This window comes from Polypterus senegalus, chromosome 14 (assembly GCF_016835505.1).
Source record: "Polypterus senegalus isolate Bchr_013 chromosome 14, ASM1683550v1, whole genome shotgun sequence".
Taxonomy (NCBI): Eukaryota; Metazoa; Chordata; class Cladistia; order Polypteriformes; family Polypteridae; genus Polypterus; species Polypterus senegalus.
The window spans coordinates 127,325,826-127,346,362 of record NC_053167.1 but is presented as its reverse complement, the minus strand read 5'-3'; the positions used below and the strand labels follow the sequence as shown (position 1 = coordinate 127,346,362).

Genomic DNA, 20,537 nt, shown 5'->3' with positions numbered 1-20,537 from the left:
GCAGGCTATTCCAGATTTTAGGTGCATAACAGCAGAAGGCCGCCTCACCACTTCTTTTAAGTTTAGCTTTTGGAATTATAAGGAGACACTCATTTGAGGATCTGAGGTTACGATTTGGAATATAACGTGTCAGACATTCCGATATATACGATGGAGCGAGATTATTTAAGGCTTTATAAACCATAAGCAGTATTTTAAAGTCAATCCTGAATGACACAGGTAACCAGTGTAGTGACATCAAAACTGGAGTAATGTGTTCGGATTTTCTTTTTCCAGTTAGGATTCTAGCAGCTGCATTCTGCACTCGTTGCAAGTGATTTATGTCTTTTTTGGGTAGTCCTGAGAGGAGTGCGTTACAGTAATCTAGTCGACTGAAAACAAAAGCGTGAATTAATTTCTCAGCATCTTTCAATGATATAAGAGGTCTAACTTTTGCTATGTTTCTTAAGTGAAAAAATGCTGTCCTAGTGGTCTGATGAATATACGATTTTAAAATTCAGATTACAGTCAACAGTTACCCCTAAGCTTTTACTTCCATCTTAACTTTTAATCCTAATGCATCAAGTTTATTTCTGATAACCTCATTGAATCCATTAATGACAATTACTAAAATTTCAGTTTTCTCTTTATTTAGTTTGAGAAAATTACTATTCATCCATTCAGAAATACCAGTAAGACATTGTGTTGGTGAATCGAGAGAGTCGGAGTCATCAGGTGCTATTGATAAGTACAGCTGTGTGTCATCAGCATAGCTGTGGTAGTTCACGTTGTAACCTGAGATAATCTGACCTAACAGAAGCATATAGATTGAGAACAGCAGCGGACCCAGGATAGAGCCTTGTGGAACACCATATCGGATATCATGTGTCTTTGAGATGTGATTACCACAACTCACAAAGAATTTTCTACCTGCCAGGTAGGATTCAAACCAATTTAAGACATGTCTGTGCATCGTCTTATCGAACGTATCAAAGCAAGTGTGGACATGAAAAATCGTTGCATGTCCTCACTTGCTCGCGGTGGGACGAGACGACGGATATTCGATATTAGCAGAATCTATCAGTCTTGTACGGTTGAGCTTTCATAAAACACTAGAAACTGGTTTGTTTGATGTGACATGTACTTGTTTGTAATTTGAACTTTGAATATAATTATTTATTGAGGAGCAGTACTACGAAAAAGAAAATCAGAGGACGCAGTTTATGTATTCGAGTTTGAACAAAAATCTGTTTTAAGTAAGTACATACTTTATTGTTTTTTTTTTTTTTACCACAGGGGCTGTCGAAATTGTTTGTTAATAAAAGTTTTTATTTTGTCAGATAATAATATGATTGAACCAAAAAAGAAATGCAGACAGTACAGCTTGGACTATTTGTGCTTATTTTGAATTTACATATTTATTTCATAAATGTCAAACATGTAAGGTTAGTTAGTTAGTTTAGTTAAGGTTAGTGCAGGTTTCGATATTAAATTTGCACAAGATAATGCCATATTCCGTAGTACTTTTATATTTTTCATTTATTAAATACGAGTGATTAAAGTGAAAAGTTTGATATCTAGTGAAATATTTAATATTGAGTACTGTACAAATTTATTAATTTGTGTAAGTAAAGTAAATGACTAGGGGTCGACGCTTTTAAACGTTTTTGGGTTAGGGGTCTGTGGCCGAAAAAAGTCTGGGAACTCTTGGACTAAAGTGTGTGTGTATGTTTTGTTTTTTTAATTTTACTCTGGATGCTTACCGCTAATTCTTTCTTGCGTTTATGTTTGTGTCTAAAACTAGGGCAGTCATTTCATTTGAGTCTATTCATCTCTTTTTTCAGAATGCGTGGGGCTGTGGGTACCTGAAGCCCACCCTGGCAGCCATAGAGGAGACTGAGAGTGACCCGACACTTGCGCGATAGAAATATGAGCGCCAACAAAATAGTGGCCATTAAAACGCAGTGTCAAAATCGCGCCGACAAAATCACGAGTTTCATTAAATATGAATTACTAGTTTAAAGCATATATAATAATGTTTATTTTAGAAGTCAATATTATGAGACACGGCACACAGATAGTCCTTAAGATCACGCCCTGAATATGTAGGAAGAATTACAGCAAGATGTCTTGATAGTTGAGCGGATTTAGACTTGCTGGCTGCCTGACTGACTGCTGGTAATTCCACTTTGTATACGATTGCGTCTCAATCGACCAACGTAATTGTCCTCCCAGTAATCATAAACATTCTGGAGGTTGTCGGGTCTACTCTTGCTCAGTTCATCGAAAGCGGACCCAACATCTTCCGGAGGAACGAAACTCAGTGCAATTAGCATCTTTGAATACAGTTATAACCTAGCACATAATGTGTACATAATGCGCACGTACGCGTCCCACTCTCTTGGCCTCTCTCGCGATTTTGTCGAAAACCAGTTAGCGACTTTGCCGGCGCTCATTTGTCTGTCTCCGTTTTGTCGGGGTTCATATGTCTTTCGCGCTTTTGTCGGTGAACCAAGACTGAGCACTTAGTACCAGCTGCACAGCGAGGACCAGGAATCGGTATGTCACCATGGTTTGTATTTTTAATACGTTTTTGACCCGATATAAATAACTTGCTTAGGAAATGTTATACAGTGATCCCTCGCTATATCACGCTTCGACTTTCGCGGCTTCACTCTATCGCGATTTTTTTCTCATACACGCTTACGTCACTACGCATGCGCTTTCTGAGAACTTTTATCTAAGCCCCACAATGGCTCCTAAAAGTACTGCTTTTTCTAAGCCTTCTGACAATAAAACTAAGTGCTGGAGGAAGATAGATAGATAGATAGATAGATAGATAGATAGATAGATAGATAGATAGATAGATAGATAGATAGATAGATAGATACTTTATTAATCCCAAGGGGAAATTCACATAATCCAGCAGCAGTATACTGATACAAAGAAACAATATTAAATTAAATAGTAATAAAATGAAAAAAATTAAAATAAAATTAATGTTCGCATTTACTCCCCCGGGAGGAATTGAAGAGTCGCATAGTGTGGGGGAGGAACGATCTCCTCAGTCTCTCAGTGGAGCAGGACGGTGACAAAAGTCTGTCACTGAAGCTACTCCTCTGTCTGGAGATGACACTGTTCAGTGGATGCAGTGGATTATTCGTGATTGACAGGAGTTTGCTTAATGCCCGTCACTCTGCCACAGATGTTAAACTGTCCAACTTTAATCCTACAATAGAGCCTGCCTTCTTAACAAGTTTGTCCAGGCGTGAGGCGTCTTTCATCTTTATGCTGCCACCCCAGCACACCACCGCATAGAAGAGGGCACTCGCCACAACCGTCTGGTAGAATGAAGGATGCCAACCTTCTCAGAAAGTATAGTCTGCTCTGACCTTTCTTACATAGAGCATCAGTATTGGCAGTCCAGTCCAATTTGTCATCCAGCTGCACTCCCAGATATTTAAAGGTCTGCACCCTCTGCACAGTCACCTCTGATGATCACAGGGTCCATGAGGGGCCTAGGCCTCCTAAAATCCACCACCAGCTCCTTGGTCTTGTTGGTGTTAAGGTGTAAGTGGTTTGAGTCGCACCATTTAAGGTGAAACTCTTGGATATGATTAAAGATGGCAATACCCTACAAAAGCCTCCTCACGCATATGAAAAGACAGCGCCAGCAACTGCCTATCAAGATGTTCTTCAGCCGCGCACCCAGACACCCACTGCCTACTCCTAGTACTTCTTCACTGAAGACAACGACGCACCTGCTGAAGATACTGCACCACCTGAAGACTCTCCTACTGAGGTCGTGCCTTCATAGGTTAGTGGTTGTGTACAATTAAATGTACAGTACAATAATCTACTAGATAAAAGTGTTCGGGATTGTCAAAGCGTAGCGGTATTCCGCTTATTACAGACTTACTACTTGCGGCTTGAGGTACGAAGCGATGAGTTCTGGTGCTCCCATCGTTCCTTTGCTTTTCTGCTCGATGCACTGGAAAAATAGACAAAATTATGTCACTGGAAATAATTAATGTTGATGGAGTACAAACGCCTCACCACGTAGTAAATATCAGGGGAGATGGTGCTTGCTTATTCTCATCTATAGCTTATTTAGTGCATGAAACTCCGCCTTTAGCGGTACAGATTCGGGCTGACATTGTACGACTTTGGACAGGCACTTGAGGGGATAAAAAAAAAACGTAGGTTTTCGGGAGATGTTATGAATGGGCACTTTGATGTTCTCATTCCCTACACTTACATGCCTGATGTACACATGGAGCACACAAATTGAAGATAAAAGTCGGTCGCCTTAAAAGGTGGGTGAGCCTAGTAATAATATGATATTTGTAATGTCTAATATGTCTTATGTTCTCTTATTTTGTCTAATATATTGGGTAATACGAGTGTAATGGTGACTAAAGGGTGTTATTTCATGTCTAGAGGGTTCTAATAATGTTAAAAAACTTATTTAGAAGGCTGTAAACAGGTTTTCTATACTCTAACTGCGAAAATATTCGATTTATAAATAAAGAATCCTACTTCACGAAAATTCATTTATCACGGTAGAGTCTGGAACGGATTAACCGTGATAAACGAGGGTTCACTGTACTTTGATATACATGAAGCAGGACTGTGGAGATACAGGTGGGTTGCAGGTACCTTTCCTGAATGGGAACCCAGAATAAGAGAAGGACATTAATAAATGTAATTTGTTTCCCCTGGCTGGACTAGCCCATGTTTTAATCCATGTGGGATCAGCAGCCCAGTTGAGGACCTCCGAGGCTGCTAGGAGGAGATCTGAAAGGTGGTCTTATTATGCTGCAGAAGGCTTGATTGACCAGGACAAGCTTCTAGGCTGGTGCCAGTCGAAGCCCATATGGAGCCCAAAGCATATCCCCCTTGGTGTCCAGAACGTACGCCGCTGGACTTCCATAAAAAGTTGCTTGTTGTTGTCCTTAGTGAGCATTCAGTATCGTTAGGCTTCGAGGACCGAGGGTAGTGTGGCCTTTTTGGGGGATTCCAAACCCCGTGCTGCTTGAGTTATACAAGCAGCGCCCCATAGGGGATGGCACCCAAGCCAGACTAACAGATTGGCCGGCCTTGTACCAGGCTACACTGTTGCTGTGCCAAAACTACTCCTGGAATGGTCTCCAAAGCTAAGAGCGTTTGGAGTCAGGTGAGAAATGGTGGCAAGATCCCACCAGGCCTAAGGACGAGATAGGCAAAAAAAGTCTGTACTGGATAGGACTGGTCCAATGAAGACAATGAACCTCCTGGCACTGAACTTTGTCCATTTGTGGTGCTAATGCTCCTGGCTGGACACAAAGAGCAACAAGGTGACAACACACAAGCCTCAGAGTGGCTGGCCTCAGCATTACTGACTGGCACAGTTTTTAGAATACACAGTACATGTTACTTATTAGACCGCCATTGAAAAAAATCACACCTAGGCCCACATACCGTATGCTCAACAAGTACAATGTACCTTTTATTTCTCAAATACTTAATAATTAATTATTAACAATTATTCTATTTACATAGTGATTTTCTTGCTACTCAAAACCACTTCAGCCACTACTAATGTTTGGCACCCACCTGGTCGATGTGCTGGCGGCCATTTTGCGCCAATGTGCCCATCACTCATTCACGGGTGAGAGACATAGTTAGTTAGCCAATCAGAGACAGCGGATGATTAGGGGGCCAGAATAACCAAGCCTGGACATACTTGAAAAAGTAGTCACCTTGCAGCTTCAGTCTCACCTCAGACGAAGGACGTTCAAAAAGTTTCCGCACTTTTATATTTTCGTTGGAAATGGTGAAGGTGGGAGGAGTCTGAGAGTGTCATGTGACTCGTTCTGTCTTGCAAGCCGGCTGCCCTTGGAGTTTAGTATAAGAGTCGTCATCCTGTGGTGAAGACGGCCGTGAAACTTACAAATTGCACCAAAGAGGAACGCCGTTCTGTCATACGCTTTATGTGGGCAGAAGGTGTGCCGGGAGCACAAAATCATCTCCGTATGTGTGCTCAGCATGGGGATAAAGTTCTCTCTCGTAAAGTCGTCTATGAGTGGATCGAAGTGTTCGAAAATGGCCGTGCTAGTCTGACGGATGCAGAGCGCTCTGGATGTCCAGCTACAGCCACGACCACAAGGAATGAAGAAAGAACCCTGACGTGACGGCAGCGGTACATCAGTGGCTACGCGTTCAACCAAAAACATTTTTTGCTGATGGCATTAAAACATTGGTACGACGCTGGGAAAATTGCATCGCAAAGGAAGGTGACAATGTACAAAAGTGATGTCATTTGTTTTTGAAATTCTTAATAAATAGAGTTCATAAAAAACATGCGGAAACTTCTTGAATGTCCCTCATATATTCATTTGATTTGAATTTTTTTAGACAGATTCCAGTCTGGCCTTTGCACAGTACTGCTGCATTGCAGATCACACACTAATATCTCATGATGAAGGAAATTCTACAATAATTATGTTATTACATTTAAGCACATCCTCTAACACCATTGACTGTTTAATTCTGTTACATAGGCTACAGAATTACATCGGGCTCTCAGCTGCCTCCTTTGACAGTTCATATTTATAAAATTGATTTAGAGTACATACAGAAATGTGTGGGCAGTACTTGTTATGCTCGGAGGTTAAATACTGTGTCCCTCAGGGCTCAGTGTACCGACCTTGTCCATTAGATAGATAGATAAATAGATATGAAAGGCACTATATGATAGATAGATAGATATGAAAGGCACTATATGATAGATAGGAAGGGCACTATATGATAAGATAGATAGATAGATAGATAGATAGATAGATAGATAGATAGATAGATAGATAGATAGATAGATAGATAGATAGATAGATAGATACTTCATTAATCCCAATGGGAAATTCACATAATCCAGCAGCAGCATACTGATACAATACAATATTAAATTAATGAGTAATAACAATGCAGGTATAACAGACAATAACTTTGTATAATGTCAACGTTTACCCCCCGGGTGGAATTGAAGAGTCGCATAGTGTGGCAGAGGAACGATCTCCTTAGTCTGTCCGTGGAGCAGGACGGTGACTGCAGTCTGTCGCTGAAGCTGCTCCTCTGTCTGGAGATGATCCTGTTCAGTGGATGCAGTGGATTCTCCATGATTGACAGGAGTCTGCTCAGCGCCCGTCGCTCTGCCACGGATGTCAAACTGTCCAGCTCCGTGCCTACAATGGAGCCTGCCTTCCTCACCAGTTTGTCCAGGCGTGAGGCGACCCTCTTCTTTATGCTACCTCCCCAGCACACCACCGCGTAGAAGAGGGCGCTCACCACAACCGTCTGGTAGAACATCTGCAGCATCTTATTGCAGATGTTGAAGGACGCCAACCTTCTAAGGAAGTATCGTCCTCTCTTACACAGAGCATCAGTATTGGCAGTCCAGTCCAATTTATCATCCAGCTGCACTGCCAGGTATTAATAAGTCTGCACGCTCTGCACATTAGAAGAACAATATCCTTTAAACTGTAGAGGATACTCAGGCGTTTGTTTCTATTAGTTCACTAGGGGCTTTGCTCCCTGCTCGCTTCACTTGCCTCCACTCCTGCTATGCGCCAGCCACTTCATGTCTCTGCCACTCACGTTGTGAAGGGGGGAGGGCTGAACGCACGCTAAGGAGATGTGGTCGGATCAGCTGCTGGCTTGCTGCTGCCGAACTGCGTGTTCTGCTTGTTGCGCTGCGCATCCATCATTTAAAAGCCTGTACAGCAGCTGTTCTTTTGTTTCACTGCCTTGTCTTGCAGGACGTTAAGGTGTCTCTCGTGGGAAGTTAGTGTCTTTGAGAAAATCACGTATTGTCTCCTTTCAAGCAAACAAGAGATATGTTGTTTCTCTAGAAGTGTCACTCAACTAAAAGATTGGGTAGATGACAGCTACTCTGCATCTCTGTTGTTAGTCTAAAACAATAGCACTAAAACAATACAATTTATTTTTGTATAGCCCAAAATCACACAAGAAGTGCCGCAATGTGCTTTAACAGGCCCTGCCTCTTGACAGCCCCCCAGCCTTGACTCTCTAAGAAGACAAGGAAAAACTCCCAAAAAATGAAAGAAACCTCAGGAAAGGCAGTTCGAAGAGAGACCCCTTTCTAGGTAGGTTGGGCTTGCAGTGGGTGTAAAAAAGACGGTTGTCAATACAATACAATACACAGAACAAATCCTCAATACAGTATAAAAATAAAAATATCACAAGTACGGAGCAGAATTTAACAGTAGATGATATCACGTAATATGATTTGGATTTGTTTAGAGTCCTGGAGACCTCAGCCATTAAGCTGCCTCCCCCAATTGGCCATTCCACAGCTGAAACAGTGCTGGGCCAACCAATCCGATTAAAGGACCCCCCCCCTGCGATCCTCCATCAGAGATGACTTTACCTTTAGCGCGAGGTCTAACAGCTAAAGATGTAGACAGAGAACCCTGTGGGGGCTCATTTTGTGTTCAGTGTCCTCTTTGTTTTGCCATTGTGCACCCTTTAAATGGGGCTATCGGGTTGGTGCCCCAATGATTCTTGCTGCTTCACTCTGGTTCCCTACCACCGGTCACATATCCAAAAGTTTTTCAGTTTCGTATGAAAATTTAATATGAATTTAGAAGGAAAAAAAAATAAAAGACATGCACAAAATAGAACAGTGATCAGAAATGTAATAACTTTATTGTAAAATATATATTACAGTAACTTCATTAGCAATAAATTAGACCATATACAGATAATTTGTGTCTGAATGTGTAGACAGCAATCATAACTGACTGGCCAGGGTGGATCCAATTAGGTCGTCTAATGCATTTGCCTGTGAAGGAAGACAAAAAGAAAAGAAACGAAGTTCAGCTGTGCCGTGCTAAACACACCCTGTCAAAGGTTCAAAGCTAAATTGTAAGAGTGTAAAACGCAGAAGCAGATAACGACGACTTAAGCAACGGCAGTGCAATGCACTGGTTATTTTTAGCACATTAGAACACTCCAGACGAGAACAGGCCATTCAGCCCAACAAAGCTCGCCAGTCCTAACCACTTATTTCCTCCAAGAAAACATCAAGTCCAGTTTTGAAAGTTCCTAACGTCTTAGGCCGGGTTTATACTTCATGTGACGTGACACATGCTCTAGTGGACGCTACTGCTATGCAAGCGTTGTACCGTTTATACTTGCGCGTGTACTTTACGTAAATCTGGAGGAATCCACCAGGTGGAAGTGCGAGATATCATTACGGTGAGAACAGGTTTGGCTTTGCTGTGTTGTGAACTGCCTGGAACACCCATTAAATTCTGATGACATCTTACTGCAATATCTCTGAAAAGGATGTTTAATGATTAAATCCATCAATCCAGGAATGTGTCCATTCCAGCAAGCACTGGGCATGAGGCAGAAACAATCTCTGGACAAGGCATCAGATCATCGCAAGGTGAATATAAGCACACACATACACACTAGCATCATTTTAGGTTCACCAAATCTGCATATCTTAGGAAGGAAACCAGAGCCCACTGTGGAAACCCAGCAGGAAAACATGAAAACTCCAGGCTGAGAATACCAGCGACGTGACTCCCTGTAAGACAGCAGCGCTAACCGTGTCACCCCCATGTGTGTAATTATTAACAGTGTCCATCCATCCATCCATCCTCTTCCGCTTATCCGAGGTCGGGTCGCGGGGGCAGTAGCTTAAGCAGAGAGGCCCAGACTTCCCTCTCCCCGGCCACTTCTTCCAGCTCTTCCGGGAGAATCCCAAAGGCGTTCCCAGGCCAGCCGAGAGACATAGTCCCTCCAGCGTGTCCTGGGTCTTCCCCGGGGCCTCCTCCCGGTTGGACGTGCCCGGAACACCTCACCAGGGAGGCGCCCAGGAGGCATCCTGATCAGATGCCCGAGCCACCTCATCTGACTCCTCTCGATGCGGAGGAGCTGCGGCTCTACTCTGAGCCCCTCCCGGATGACTGAGCTTCTCACCCTATCTTTAACACTAGAATTACCAGAGCCTACGAAAAAACTCGTAATTCCGTCCCACCTTAAACTGCTTCTTAAATCCCTTCACACCTCTCCGCCAGCGCCCTTTGTCTTCTAAATGTGCTGATAAAGAGAAGCCGGCTATTCCATCCCCCCACCAATTTAGAACGTGCACGAACTTCTCTCAGCTCATGCCTTGATTGAGTATCTGGGAGTGAAGTGGAGTTTTAGAGTGAAATAATAGATCGTTGTTTGGAACACACGCATTTCATGTCTGTTCCGTTTCTACAGTAATCTGTGTCAACACATTGTTAAAACAGAAACTTTTTATATTCTAGTAGTAGATGACAAAATGTAGGCATAAACTATATAATGTATGAAGCCTGAAGTCCAAATAGCAAAGAAACATTTTCACAAGAATAACACAATTGCACTTTTATTCAAACATATAACTGCAGAAAGAAAAAGCCGCCTTAACATGCGACATTGACACCAGTTTACTATAACTGACTCCGTGGTTCAATAGATCAGCCCCGCTTGGGAATCAAGGGTCACGGGTTCGATCCTGCGCCCTCCCTTTTGAGAAGTAAACTGTTCTTAGTCTTACTGTTTTAGAATAAAAACATACATTTGATTTCAGTCTGTAACAGCCGGTGCAATTTATGATCTTTGTAAAGGTTAGCTTTTTTTTTTTATTCACTTTTCACTCTCTCAGTCGCGTTCAGAATCAATCCATACAACCCCATCTGACACGGCTGTTTTCACTAAAGACGCGCTATAGCTCTGCAGTGTACCACGATGCATACTAACGCACAATCACCCCGGTTCTGACACACAAACGCTGGCGAAGCTGCCTTCTTCGTATCTCACCGTCACTTGCTTTTCTTTTTATTCAGTTTTATTGAGTGTTCCTGCCAGTCCCCGCATGTTGCTGTATGCTTTTTCTTTTGCACCCCAGGACATGCAGAAGAAAGAATGGTAAAGACCAACTTCGGCGCTATATGCAATCATCAGACACTCCCCATCTGCCCGTGTCACTCAAACACAGGAACATATATTGGTGTAAAAGTATAACAAAAGTGCACTTTTATTCAAGTGCACTTTTTCCATCGCTTTTCCTGTAAGAAGCAGTGTACACACTCTCTCTATGCTGTGGTTTCTATTACACACCTGAAAGAAAGAGACAATACATATGAACATATCCAGCATACAGCAACATGCGGGACTGGCAGGAACACTCAATAAAACTGAATAAAAAGAAAATCAAGTGACGGTGAGATACAAACAAGACAGCTTCGCCAGCGCCTGTGTGTCAGAACCGGTGGGGGCGTTAGTATGCATCGTGGTACAGCACAGAGCTATAGCGCGTCTGTATTCTGTTTCTTTTGTACTCCAGGGCACGCAGAGGAGAGAATAGTAAAGAGCAGTAAGTTCGGCGCTATATGCAATCATCAGACACTCTCCATCTGCCCGTTGTTTTGTTATACTTTTCAATACTTTTATACTGCTCAAACGGGCATGCTCAAAAAATACACGTGTAATGCCACGAAAAGTGCACGCAGACACTTCATTTCGCAAACAAAACAAGTGCACTTTTATTCAAAACTACCTGTATAACCGAAGAAAAAGAAAGCAAGATACAGTAGGCGATTGATACGACATCTTGCATGGTGCAATGCTAAGAAGTGCAGATTTTCATTCCGTGCTATATAAAATCATCACATTCAAATATTAACAGTTCCCACACACCCAAGGACCGTCCTTCCTACATTTACGACACGTGTACTTGTTGCCATGTGATTGTGCGTTAGTATGCATCGTGGTACACTGCAGAGCTATAGCTGCCTTTAGTGAAAACAGCCGTGTCAGATGGGGTTGTATGGATTGATTCTGAACGCGACTGAGAGAGTGAAAAGTGAATAAAAAAAAAAAAAGCTAACCTTTACAAAGATCATAAATTGCACCGCTGTTACAGACTGAAATCAAATGTATGTTTTTATTCTAAAACAGTAAGACTAAGAACAGTTTACTTCTCAAAAGGGAGGGGCGCAGGATCGAACCCGTGACCCTTGATTCAAGCGGGGCTGTATCTATTGAACCACGGAGTCAGTTATAGTAAACTGGTGTCAATGTCGCATGTTAAGGCGGCTTTTTCTTTCTGCAGTTATATGTTTGAATAAAAGTGCAATTGTGTTATTCTTGTGAAAATGTTTCTTTGCTATTTGGACTTCAGGCTTCATACATTATATAGTTTATGCCTACATTTTGTCATCTACTACTAGAATATAAAAAAAGTTTCTGTTTTAACAATGTGTTGACACAGATTACTGTAGAAACGGAACAGACATGAAATGCGTGTTCCAAACAACGATCTATTATTTCCACTCTAAAACTCCACTTCACTCCCAGATACTCAATCAAGGCATGAGCTGAGAGAAGTTCGTGCACGTTCTAAATTGGTGGGGGATGGAATAGCCGGCTGCTCCTAGCTTCTCTTTATCAGCACATTTAGAGAACAAAGGACGCTGGCGGAGAGGTGTGAAGGGATTTAAGAAGCAGTTTAAGGTGGGACGGAATTACGAGTTTTTTCGTAGGCTCTGGTAATTCTAGTGTTAAGGGAAAGCCCAGACACCCTGCGGAGGAAACTCATTTCAGCCGCTTGTATTCGCGATCTCGTTCTTTCGGTCACTACCCATAACTCATGACCATAGGTGAGGGTAGGAACGTAGATCGACTGGTAAATTGAGAGCTTTGCCTTACGGCTCAGCTCCTTTTTCACCACGACAGACCGATGCAGAGCCCGCATCACTGCGGATGCCGCACCGATCCGCCTGTCGATCTCACGCTCCATTCTTCCCTCACTCGTGAACAAGACCCTGAGATACTTGAACTCCTCCACTTGGGGCAGGATCTCTTCCCCAACCCTGAGAGGGTTTATTTAAACGGAATTACCGATTTATCTGTAAAATGGAATGCATTTCAGCATGAAAGTGATATCAAGTATAAATCTAAGGATTCTAAATGTGCAGAGAGTTGGAATGTCGTAAATTTAATGCGCTCGATGTGGCGATCCGCTGCTGTCAGGACCGGATGGAAGCTCTAGAAAAAAAGACGGCAAACAAGATGGTATGTGAGACTATTAAAACGTATCGTGTCATCACGATCGGGAATATGCGACGCTTGAATATAAAAGCACCATGAATACATTTGTATGTCGGCATTTTGCTTCACCACATCGAACCATTCAACATACATTGAAGCGCGCACATCGATCTCGTAGGATCCGCAAAGCTTTCTGTCACATGTAGACAGTAAACACAGACTCGGATGTCACATTCCAATATTTAGCACACTGCGCCTCCCGACTTTTTGCTGGTACTGCAAATTACGCAAGCGTCACGTTCATTTCTGAGGACCTGCTCAGAGGATGCATCAAATGAACGCTGAGAATGCGCGGCAGCCATGATGCGGGCGCATACGCGTTCTGAGCATGAAGTATAAACGAGCCCTTACTGTCTGCCACACTACTTGGTAGCTAGGTAGCTTTTGAAACTAATGCAAAGTTTTAAGTCCATGATCTATGTAACTTAGCGACTCTGCCGATGATGACAAAATTGTTGAAACAATATTTTCGAAAGTTGACAGCCTGCATCAGTCTTTTTTCACAAAGAAAAACATCCAAGCCCAGCAAAAGTTTGCAAAAAGGTATACGCAGTCTCCCATAATCATGTGGGAAAATGTATTATGGTTTGATGAGACCAGGGTCGAACCATTTGGCCATAATTCTAAAAGATATGTCTGGCACAAAAATAACACATCCGCACATCATTAAAAGACCACCATTCCATAGTGTGTAATGGTGGAGGCAGCGTCATGCTTTGGGGCAGCTTTTCTTCAGCTAAAACTGGGGCTTTAGTCAAGGTGGATGGAGTCATGAATAGAAGCACATATCAGTCTATTTTGGTACAAAACCTTCAAGCATCTGCTAGGAAGCTGAAGAGGAAGAAGAACTTCGTCTTTCAGGATGACAGCAACCCAAAGCATACATAAAAATGAACAAAGCATTGGCTTCATCAGAGGAGGATGAATGTCCTGGAATGGCCCAGCCAGAGCCCACCCAGACCTGTGGGGTGACCTGAAGAGAGCTGTGCACAGGAGATGCCTTTGGAATTTGACAGATCTGGAAGGAGTGGGCCAGCAGTCCAGATGTGCTAAACTGATAACTTTTACCCAAAAGGATTGAGTGCCGTAATAAAATCAAAAGGTGCTTCAACTATTAATTTAGGTAGGGTGTGCACATTAATGCAACCAGGTTTCTGTAGGATAGTTTTGATTTGTTTTCACCTTCTTTGTATAAATTGCAATTTTCCAAAGAAAAGGTGGAATAAGTTCTGATGGGATTTATCTTGGTTTTATTTTCTACTAGCGACTGGGAGCCCGATCGAATCGGGCTACAAATTCTACGTTTGTGAAATCCATACTTTCTCTGCAAAGAATTACTTGTTTTTTTAAGTCCTTGAAATGATGTTGTTATCATGGCACTGATTTGTGCTTATAATAGACCTTTTCGGCCGATGTAATGAACAGCTTCCTGTCTAAACTGGGCTGAGCTCTTCGGTGCACCGCATTTGATTTTTTCCAGCAAACAAATTTTCAAAACAAACCGTATTTTATGACTCTAATCAGAGTCGGAGTAATAATTATGTTGGTGTGGTCATTTTAGATCTGAGATCGGCTAAAATTTAAACAATGACCGTTGTTAATACCAAGCCATCATTACTCAGTTTGCCAACAGATGTCAGAAGGACGGATGCCAAAACCGAACTGCCATACAAAGGCTTGGGGGCTCCAACTGTGCAGCTGTGGGACCACCACCACTATATTTATGGGCCTAGTAAACCGTATGATAGCCTCCGGGGCACTGGCATGTGTATGTTTCTTTTGTATTTGGGTCTATAAGAACTGTTTAAATGCTCATTATGAATTTTCTGGTTTGGAATTCTGCTCTTAATTTATGATTCTGATTATTGCATTGTGGACTGATTTGCCTTTTTTCTCCTTTTCTTAATACAGTGGAACCTCGGTTTGCGAGCATAATTCGTTCCGGAAACGTGCTCGCAATCCAAAGCACTCGTATATCAAAGCGAATTTCCCCATAAGAAATAATGGAAACTCAGATGATTCGTTCCACAACCCAAAACTATTCATATAAAAATGATTAATACAAAATATAAAGTAAAAATACATAAAACAAATTAACCTACACTTTACCTTTAAAAAGAATCATGGCTAGTGTGAGTGAGTTTCTAAACTCATGTGGGATTCCACCCAACGGGACGACACGCGGAAGAGCGTCCCAAAGCAATTGCAGTCTCCCAAAGCTGTAGCAGTTCGCCGTATAAGCACATTTAAAAAGATCACAGACATGCTATAAGTGCCTGCCGTCAATAAGGGCTATACAAGAAACATTATAAACATCCTGCTGCAATAAATAACAGCGCTGTTGCTGTTTCAAGCTGAAGGCGGCTGGTGTTGTTAAAGTAATGAGACTCAGCTTCGAGTTTTGGGGCGCAAGATGGGAATCGCACTTCACAGCGCGCACACACAGTCACAATGCTGTAGTAAACAGTATACGCTCGTACAGATGATGACATGTACGCTTGTACAGATGATGAGTGAGGCAAACAGACTCAGACGGAGAATAGGAGACAATTGCCCTCAAGAGAAGAGAGAGAGAGAGACTGCACTGTGAGCGAGCGAGCGAGATAAGGAGAAAAAGACGTGTTTTGGAGAAAAAGACGCGCTTTGCGAGCAAGAGAGATAAGGAGAGAGAGAGAGAGAGAGAGAGAAGAACCATCAGCTCAGTTGTGATCACATGACACTCAGCTGACAAAGTGTATCCATACTGCTCGTATTGCAAGACATCACTCGTTTATCAAGTCAAAATTTATTAATAAATTTTGCTCGTCTTGCAAAACACTCGTAAACCAAGTTACTTGTAAACCGAGGTTCCACTGTATTTTGTGTGTGATTATTTCTGTTTTAATATTAAAGCCTTCAAATATTCTTCTTCTACTTCATCTTTCCCTCTTGGTCTCGACAGCCTAGAGGAGGCACAGTAGAAAGATAAACGAGGACTAGAGGAACTCCAATTGAAGGAGAAAAGAGATCAAATAGCTAGGGGGTCTTCAAATACGGGTGAGTCAAAATTATGTTAACACTAATGGATTATTTTTCTTCTGCAGATAGACGTACAACATGGGTGACAGATTCAAATTTAAATGTTACAGTTGGTTTTTGTGTGTCGAACATGATGACAAACAGGTTGAAACATTCCTGTAAATCATCTTGCACATACAAAGTATGTTTTGTGAATAAATTGTTTCCACCATTCAAATGTTAATATAATTTTGACTCATCCTGTATTAAAGACTTTTTATGTTTTTGTCTTTTTAAGGTTCTCACCTTTTAGAGTTTACCCTTTTATTGTGGGCTTGAACAGGCCGAAAGCCTGCTTCAAATATAGAACTTTAAGGCCTGCCACTGAAGTAAAGCCTGCTGTTTGAGAGTCAGGAAAATCCTAACATTTACAGTATATTCTGTGAAATATAAATTCACCAGAAACATCTTTTGCTACTCTCTGTAGGCTTTGTTTTTTTTTTGTACCTGTGTAGTTTTTCCAGATGTCAGGTTTTTCATTTTATAGACAGTGACTTGTCCATCACTGTCACCAATTAGGACGCAGTCAGTACTTTCAGCAAAAAGTATTGTTGTCAGTGTGACCCCAGGGCTGGCAGAACTCACAATCGTTGGGTCCAGTCTGAAACAGAGAAAAACATTGAGAATCACCAGATAAGAGTTTTGATCAATTTGTCTTGTTCACATGACACATCATTTTCAAATATATTGCATTTGTGTAAAATTAGAAGTTTGGCAAGAGGCCATGAAGTTAAAATCTAAATCAGTAATTGCCATACAGTGTATAAAATTAAAAGTGATGTATAACAATTCAAGGAAAATAATGTAAAGGAAACTGCTTTTAGGTTTATATATTGTCAGACATGTGTTCATTTCAAGCACGAGAATGGATACGGGGAACGAAAAGAGAATGACACCACCACGGACTTTTGTTCTGTCAGGTTCCTTAGAACGGAGGAGGAAAAAACATCAGAAGACCAATGAGATCATTTCCCTCCACCCAAAGCCACACTCCTTCTTATCTCAGCCCTCTTTAGTCAAAGACCCCACCCCTACCGGAAGTCAGCATTCACTGTCAGACCTGCTTCTGAGAACAATGGAGCTGCGAATCTCAGAAGTTTATTGTACTGTATTTTCAGGTGATTAACAAAACCTTTTGTTTAGCATATTGGTGCTGTATCTTCATTGTTCTTCAGACAAGAAATCTAAGTGAGACATCCTCCTGGACCCCTAACCAATTTTTTTTTTGTTTCTGTTTTCCTTTCATAATTCCCTAAAAACTAAAATAAGTAAAATTGTACTTGACTAATTATACACACAATTTTCAAAACAATAATGATAGATAGATAGATAGACAGTGTGACAGATAGGGGGCGCTATCGCTCCCTTGAACCCCTGTCCAAGACTCCAGACACCAGGAAAAAGTCCAAATGTTGACTTTATTTAGTAACAACAGTGCACAAAGCACCCTCTCCTCCACTATACTCATCCAAATAACAATAATAATAAACAATCCTCCACTCCCAGACGCGTTGCCACCCTTCCACCCAGCTGAGCTTGCCATCTGGGAGCTCCCGCAATCTTTTATTGTCCCTGACCCGGAAGTGTTCCAATCCACAGTCCATGTGATCCTTTATCACTTCCGGGTCAGATAAAAAGTCCTTTTCTTCACCCCTACTGGGGCGTAGGGTAAATAATCATTGTTCCTCCCTGCAGCGTCACCTAGTGGCCCCCATGGCAGGGCGGTGTATAAAAACTGCAATGTCCATGATGCCCTGCTGGTCTTCGGGGAACCTCCATACTGCAGGGAGGGCTCCACCTGGTGGCTTGGGGGTAATGGCCGGGATAAACGGCCAGCCATACACCACAATAGATAGATAGATAGAACTTTGTAGCAGGCACAGTGCTGCTAACATTCAAACCATCAAGGGGACAGTGATTTATTCATTTTTTCAATGGGGACTCCGGGATTGGAATGCACCCAGCCTGGGCCCAACTCACACACAGTCATTCACAAAGTCACAGAAACAAAAGGGCATAACCAATAATCAAACTGAATATATTAAATAAAAAATATAAGATGAAATATAAGTAAACAATAAACAAAACATAATCCCTACCCAGCACCCGATTGCCGATCCCAAAAATAACTCAATATGGCAAAAATAACAAGCACGATAAACACCTAACAATAAACACTAACAACAAAATGCATGACATAGCCCAAATGCAGCAGCAACAGATGATGTGGAATTAAAGAGAAAAATGAATATCCAGGGAACAGCTTGCTGTAAGTAATGTATAAACAGTCCTATCATTATTCCTGATGCAGCAAGGGGTCGTGATATTTGGAAGCGCTCCCACCAACGAAGCACGATGGTCAATGTGACTATCTACTCACACGACAGGCAGGCACAAGACAGCCCATACATCCATACAGGTTCAATGATCCACGGTAAAAACGATAATCCACAGGAGATGGTATTGCTGACAAGACAGATGGGTGAAGTCAGACACAAACAACAGACTTCCTTCCTGGCTAGTCAGATCTCCATTAAAAGTTACAATAAATAGTACAGGCCATCAGAAACACTGAGGGTTCAGCCAGTTTCCTTACCAACAAGCATCTCACCAAATACAACACCATCACATCTGCCAGACCTACTTTGTCTCAAAGTAAAATGTCTCATCTTGGCATCACATACGACTTGTGCGTCAATGGAATGCCACTGCTCACAGTTAACAAAAGCAGCATCATTCTCACTAGATGCCCTTATTGCAATATGAGTGCAGTAAATTGTTCCTATTACATTAGGAGGACCAGACACTGCTGCAAATTATTAATAAAGTATCTATCTATCTATCTATCTATCTATCTATCTATCTATCTATCTATCTATCTATCTATCTATCTATCTATCTATCTATCTATCTATCTATCTATCTATCTATCTATCTATCTATCTATCCAGCACAGCAGGCATGATGGAGTGAAGCTTAGCTGAGATATTCCTGACCTGTCGGCCAGTTCCCTTAGAAGTGACAGCAGGTAAAGTAATGAAAAACCAAAACAAGTACAAATATATGCAGCATTGGCCTTCTTAAAAGGCAACTAAAATACAGCCTGTACATCATATTTGTTGTTTCTGAGATGTAATATTTTTTTCACGTCTCACAACACATATTCTAACACTGACATATGAATTATTATGCATGCGAGTCGTTACTTAGCTGCTTTCCTGCTTGACCGAGGGTGTCATCATTTCCCAGTTTCTCCAAAATGTTGTGTACGGATGGGTCAGAGTTGCGGTAAATATACACACATTCTACCATCAAGTTTTCTTTTATGTAGGAGTTTGCATATGCACATTTCAAGCCTCTTTTTGTGCGTACGTAAGCTTTATAAATGAGGCACCTGCACTCTTCTCCCCAGTAACTGACAAGGATGGAAGAAACACCCTATTAACCGTGCACTTTTGTGGCTTTAGGCATTTGTCAGTGTTCATCTGTCGCTGTGTTTTCAGCTATAATCTTAAATAGCATTTTGTTAATGAAAAGAAAACACATAGAGAGACAGATGTAGAGATCTCAGCATTATTTTGCAAAGCTGAGTGTTTATTAACTTTGTATACATTTTCATTTTTACATAAAATAAGAAAAATAAGCCCCAAACTAAAAACAGATATTTAACTGGCATTAGTGTTATCTTAACATACATGGCTACCTGTTTTGCGGTATCACCTTCAAACATCTTGATATGGCTAATATAAATGGTGTGAAAAAAAAACAAGAACAAAAAAAAAAAAACTGCTACAAAAATGATAGAGGAGTTCTGCTCATCACACGCAGGCCCCTTAAATTAGAGAAAACCGTCTTGACAAAAGCAGGAGACAACTAGTAAAAGAAAAGTAAACTTACATGCTGTTATCCAGGTCCCAAATCTCCACTCTCTCTTCATTCACTGCTCCAAATATCATGGGTGATTTAGGGGACCACATGATTTCATAAATAGCTCTGTTTACAGAACTAAAGTTGAGAACCGGCTTTAAGAGATCTTGCTGCCACAGTCGGATGGTCCAGTCGGCAGAGCAACTCAGAAACACGTCAGGAGAAAATGGAGACCAAGCTATTTTGTAAACCGGGCTCTGAAAGATAAATTGATGAAAGTTATTTTAAATGCATGGTATTTCTACACGTCTTATGTCATTCATTGTGTCTTTATGAAATAACAAAATCTTCCAAAACAAATCAGATTTCCAATCTTTAAGAAGTTTAGCTGAAAATGTACATCTTACCTAACACATCAAGACATGTTACATGGAGTCTCCTTTCCTTAAATGAACAGGCCACACATTTGTTAGCATATCCAAATGACA

The 20,537-nt window shown here is 41.6% G+C and overlaps 1 protein-coding gene across 2 annotated transcripts in view; it reads right to left on the bottom strand.

Annotated features, from left to right (window-relative positions):
• Nucleotides 1-8,670: 8,670 nt before the first annotated feature.
• Nucleotides 8,671-20,537, bottom strand: part of dnai4 (dynein axonemal intermediate chain 4) — a 75,088-nt gene continuing 63,221 nt past the window's right edge. For both annotated transcript variants that reach the window (XM_039734887.1, XM_039734886.1), the window contains exons 15-17: nucleotides 20,080-20,306; nucleotides 16,630-16,783; nucleotides 8,671-8,818 (exon numbers count right to left, since the gene is read on the bottom strand). In XM_039734887.1, the coding sequence (XP_039590821.1) occupies nucleotides 8,768-8,818; nucleotides 16,630-16,783; nucleotides 20,080-20,306 (432 nt within the window). In that variant the 3' untranslated portion in view covers nucleotides 8,671-8,767. The remainder of the gene's footprint in view (nucleotides 8,819-16,629; nucleotides 16,784-20,079; nucleotides 20,307-20,537) is intronic.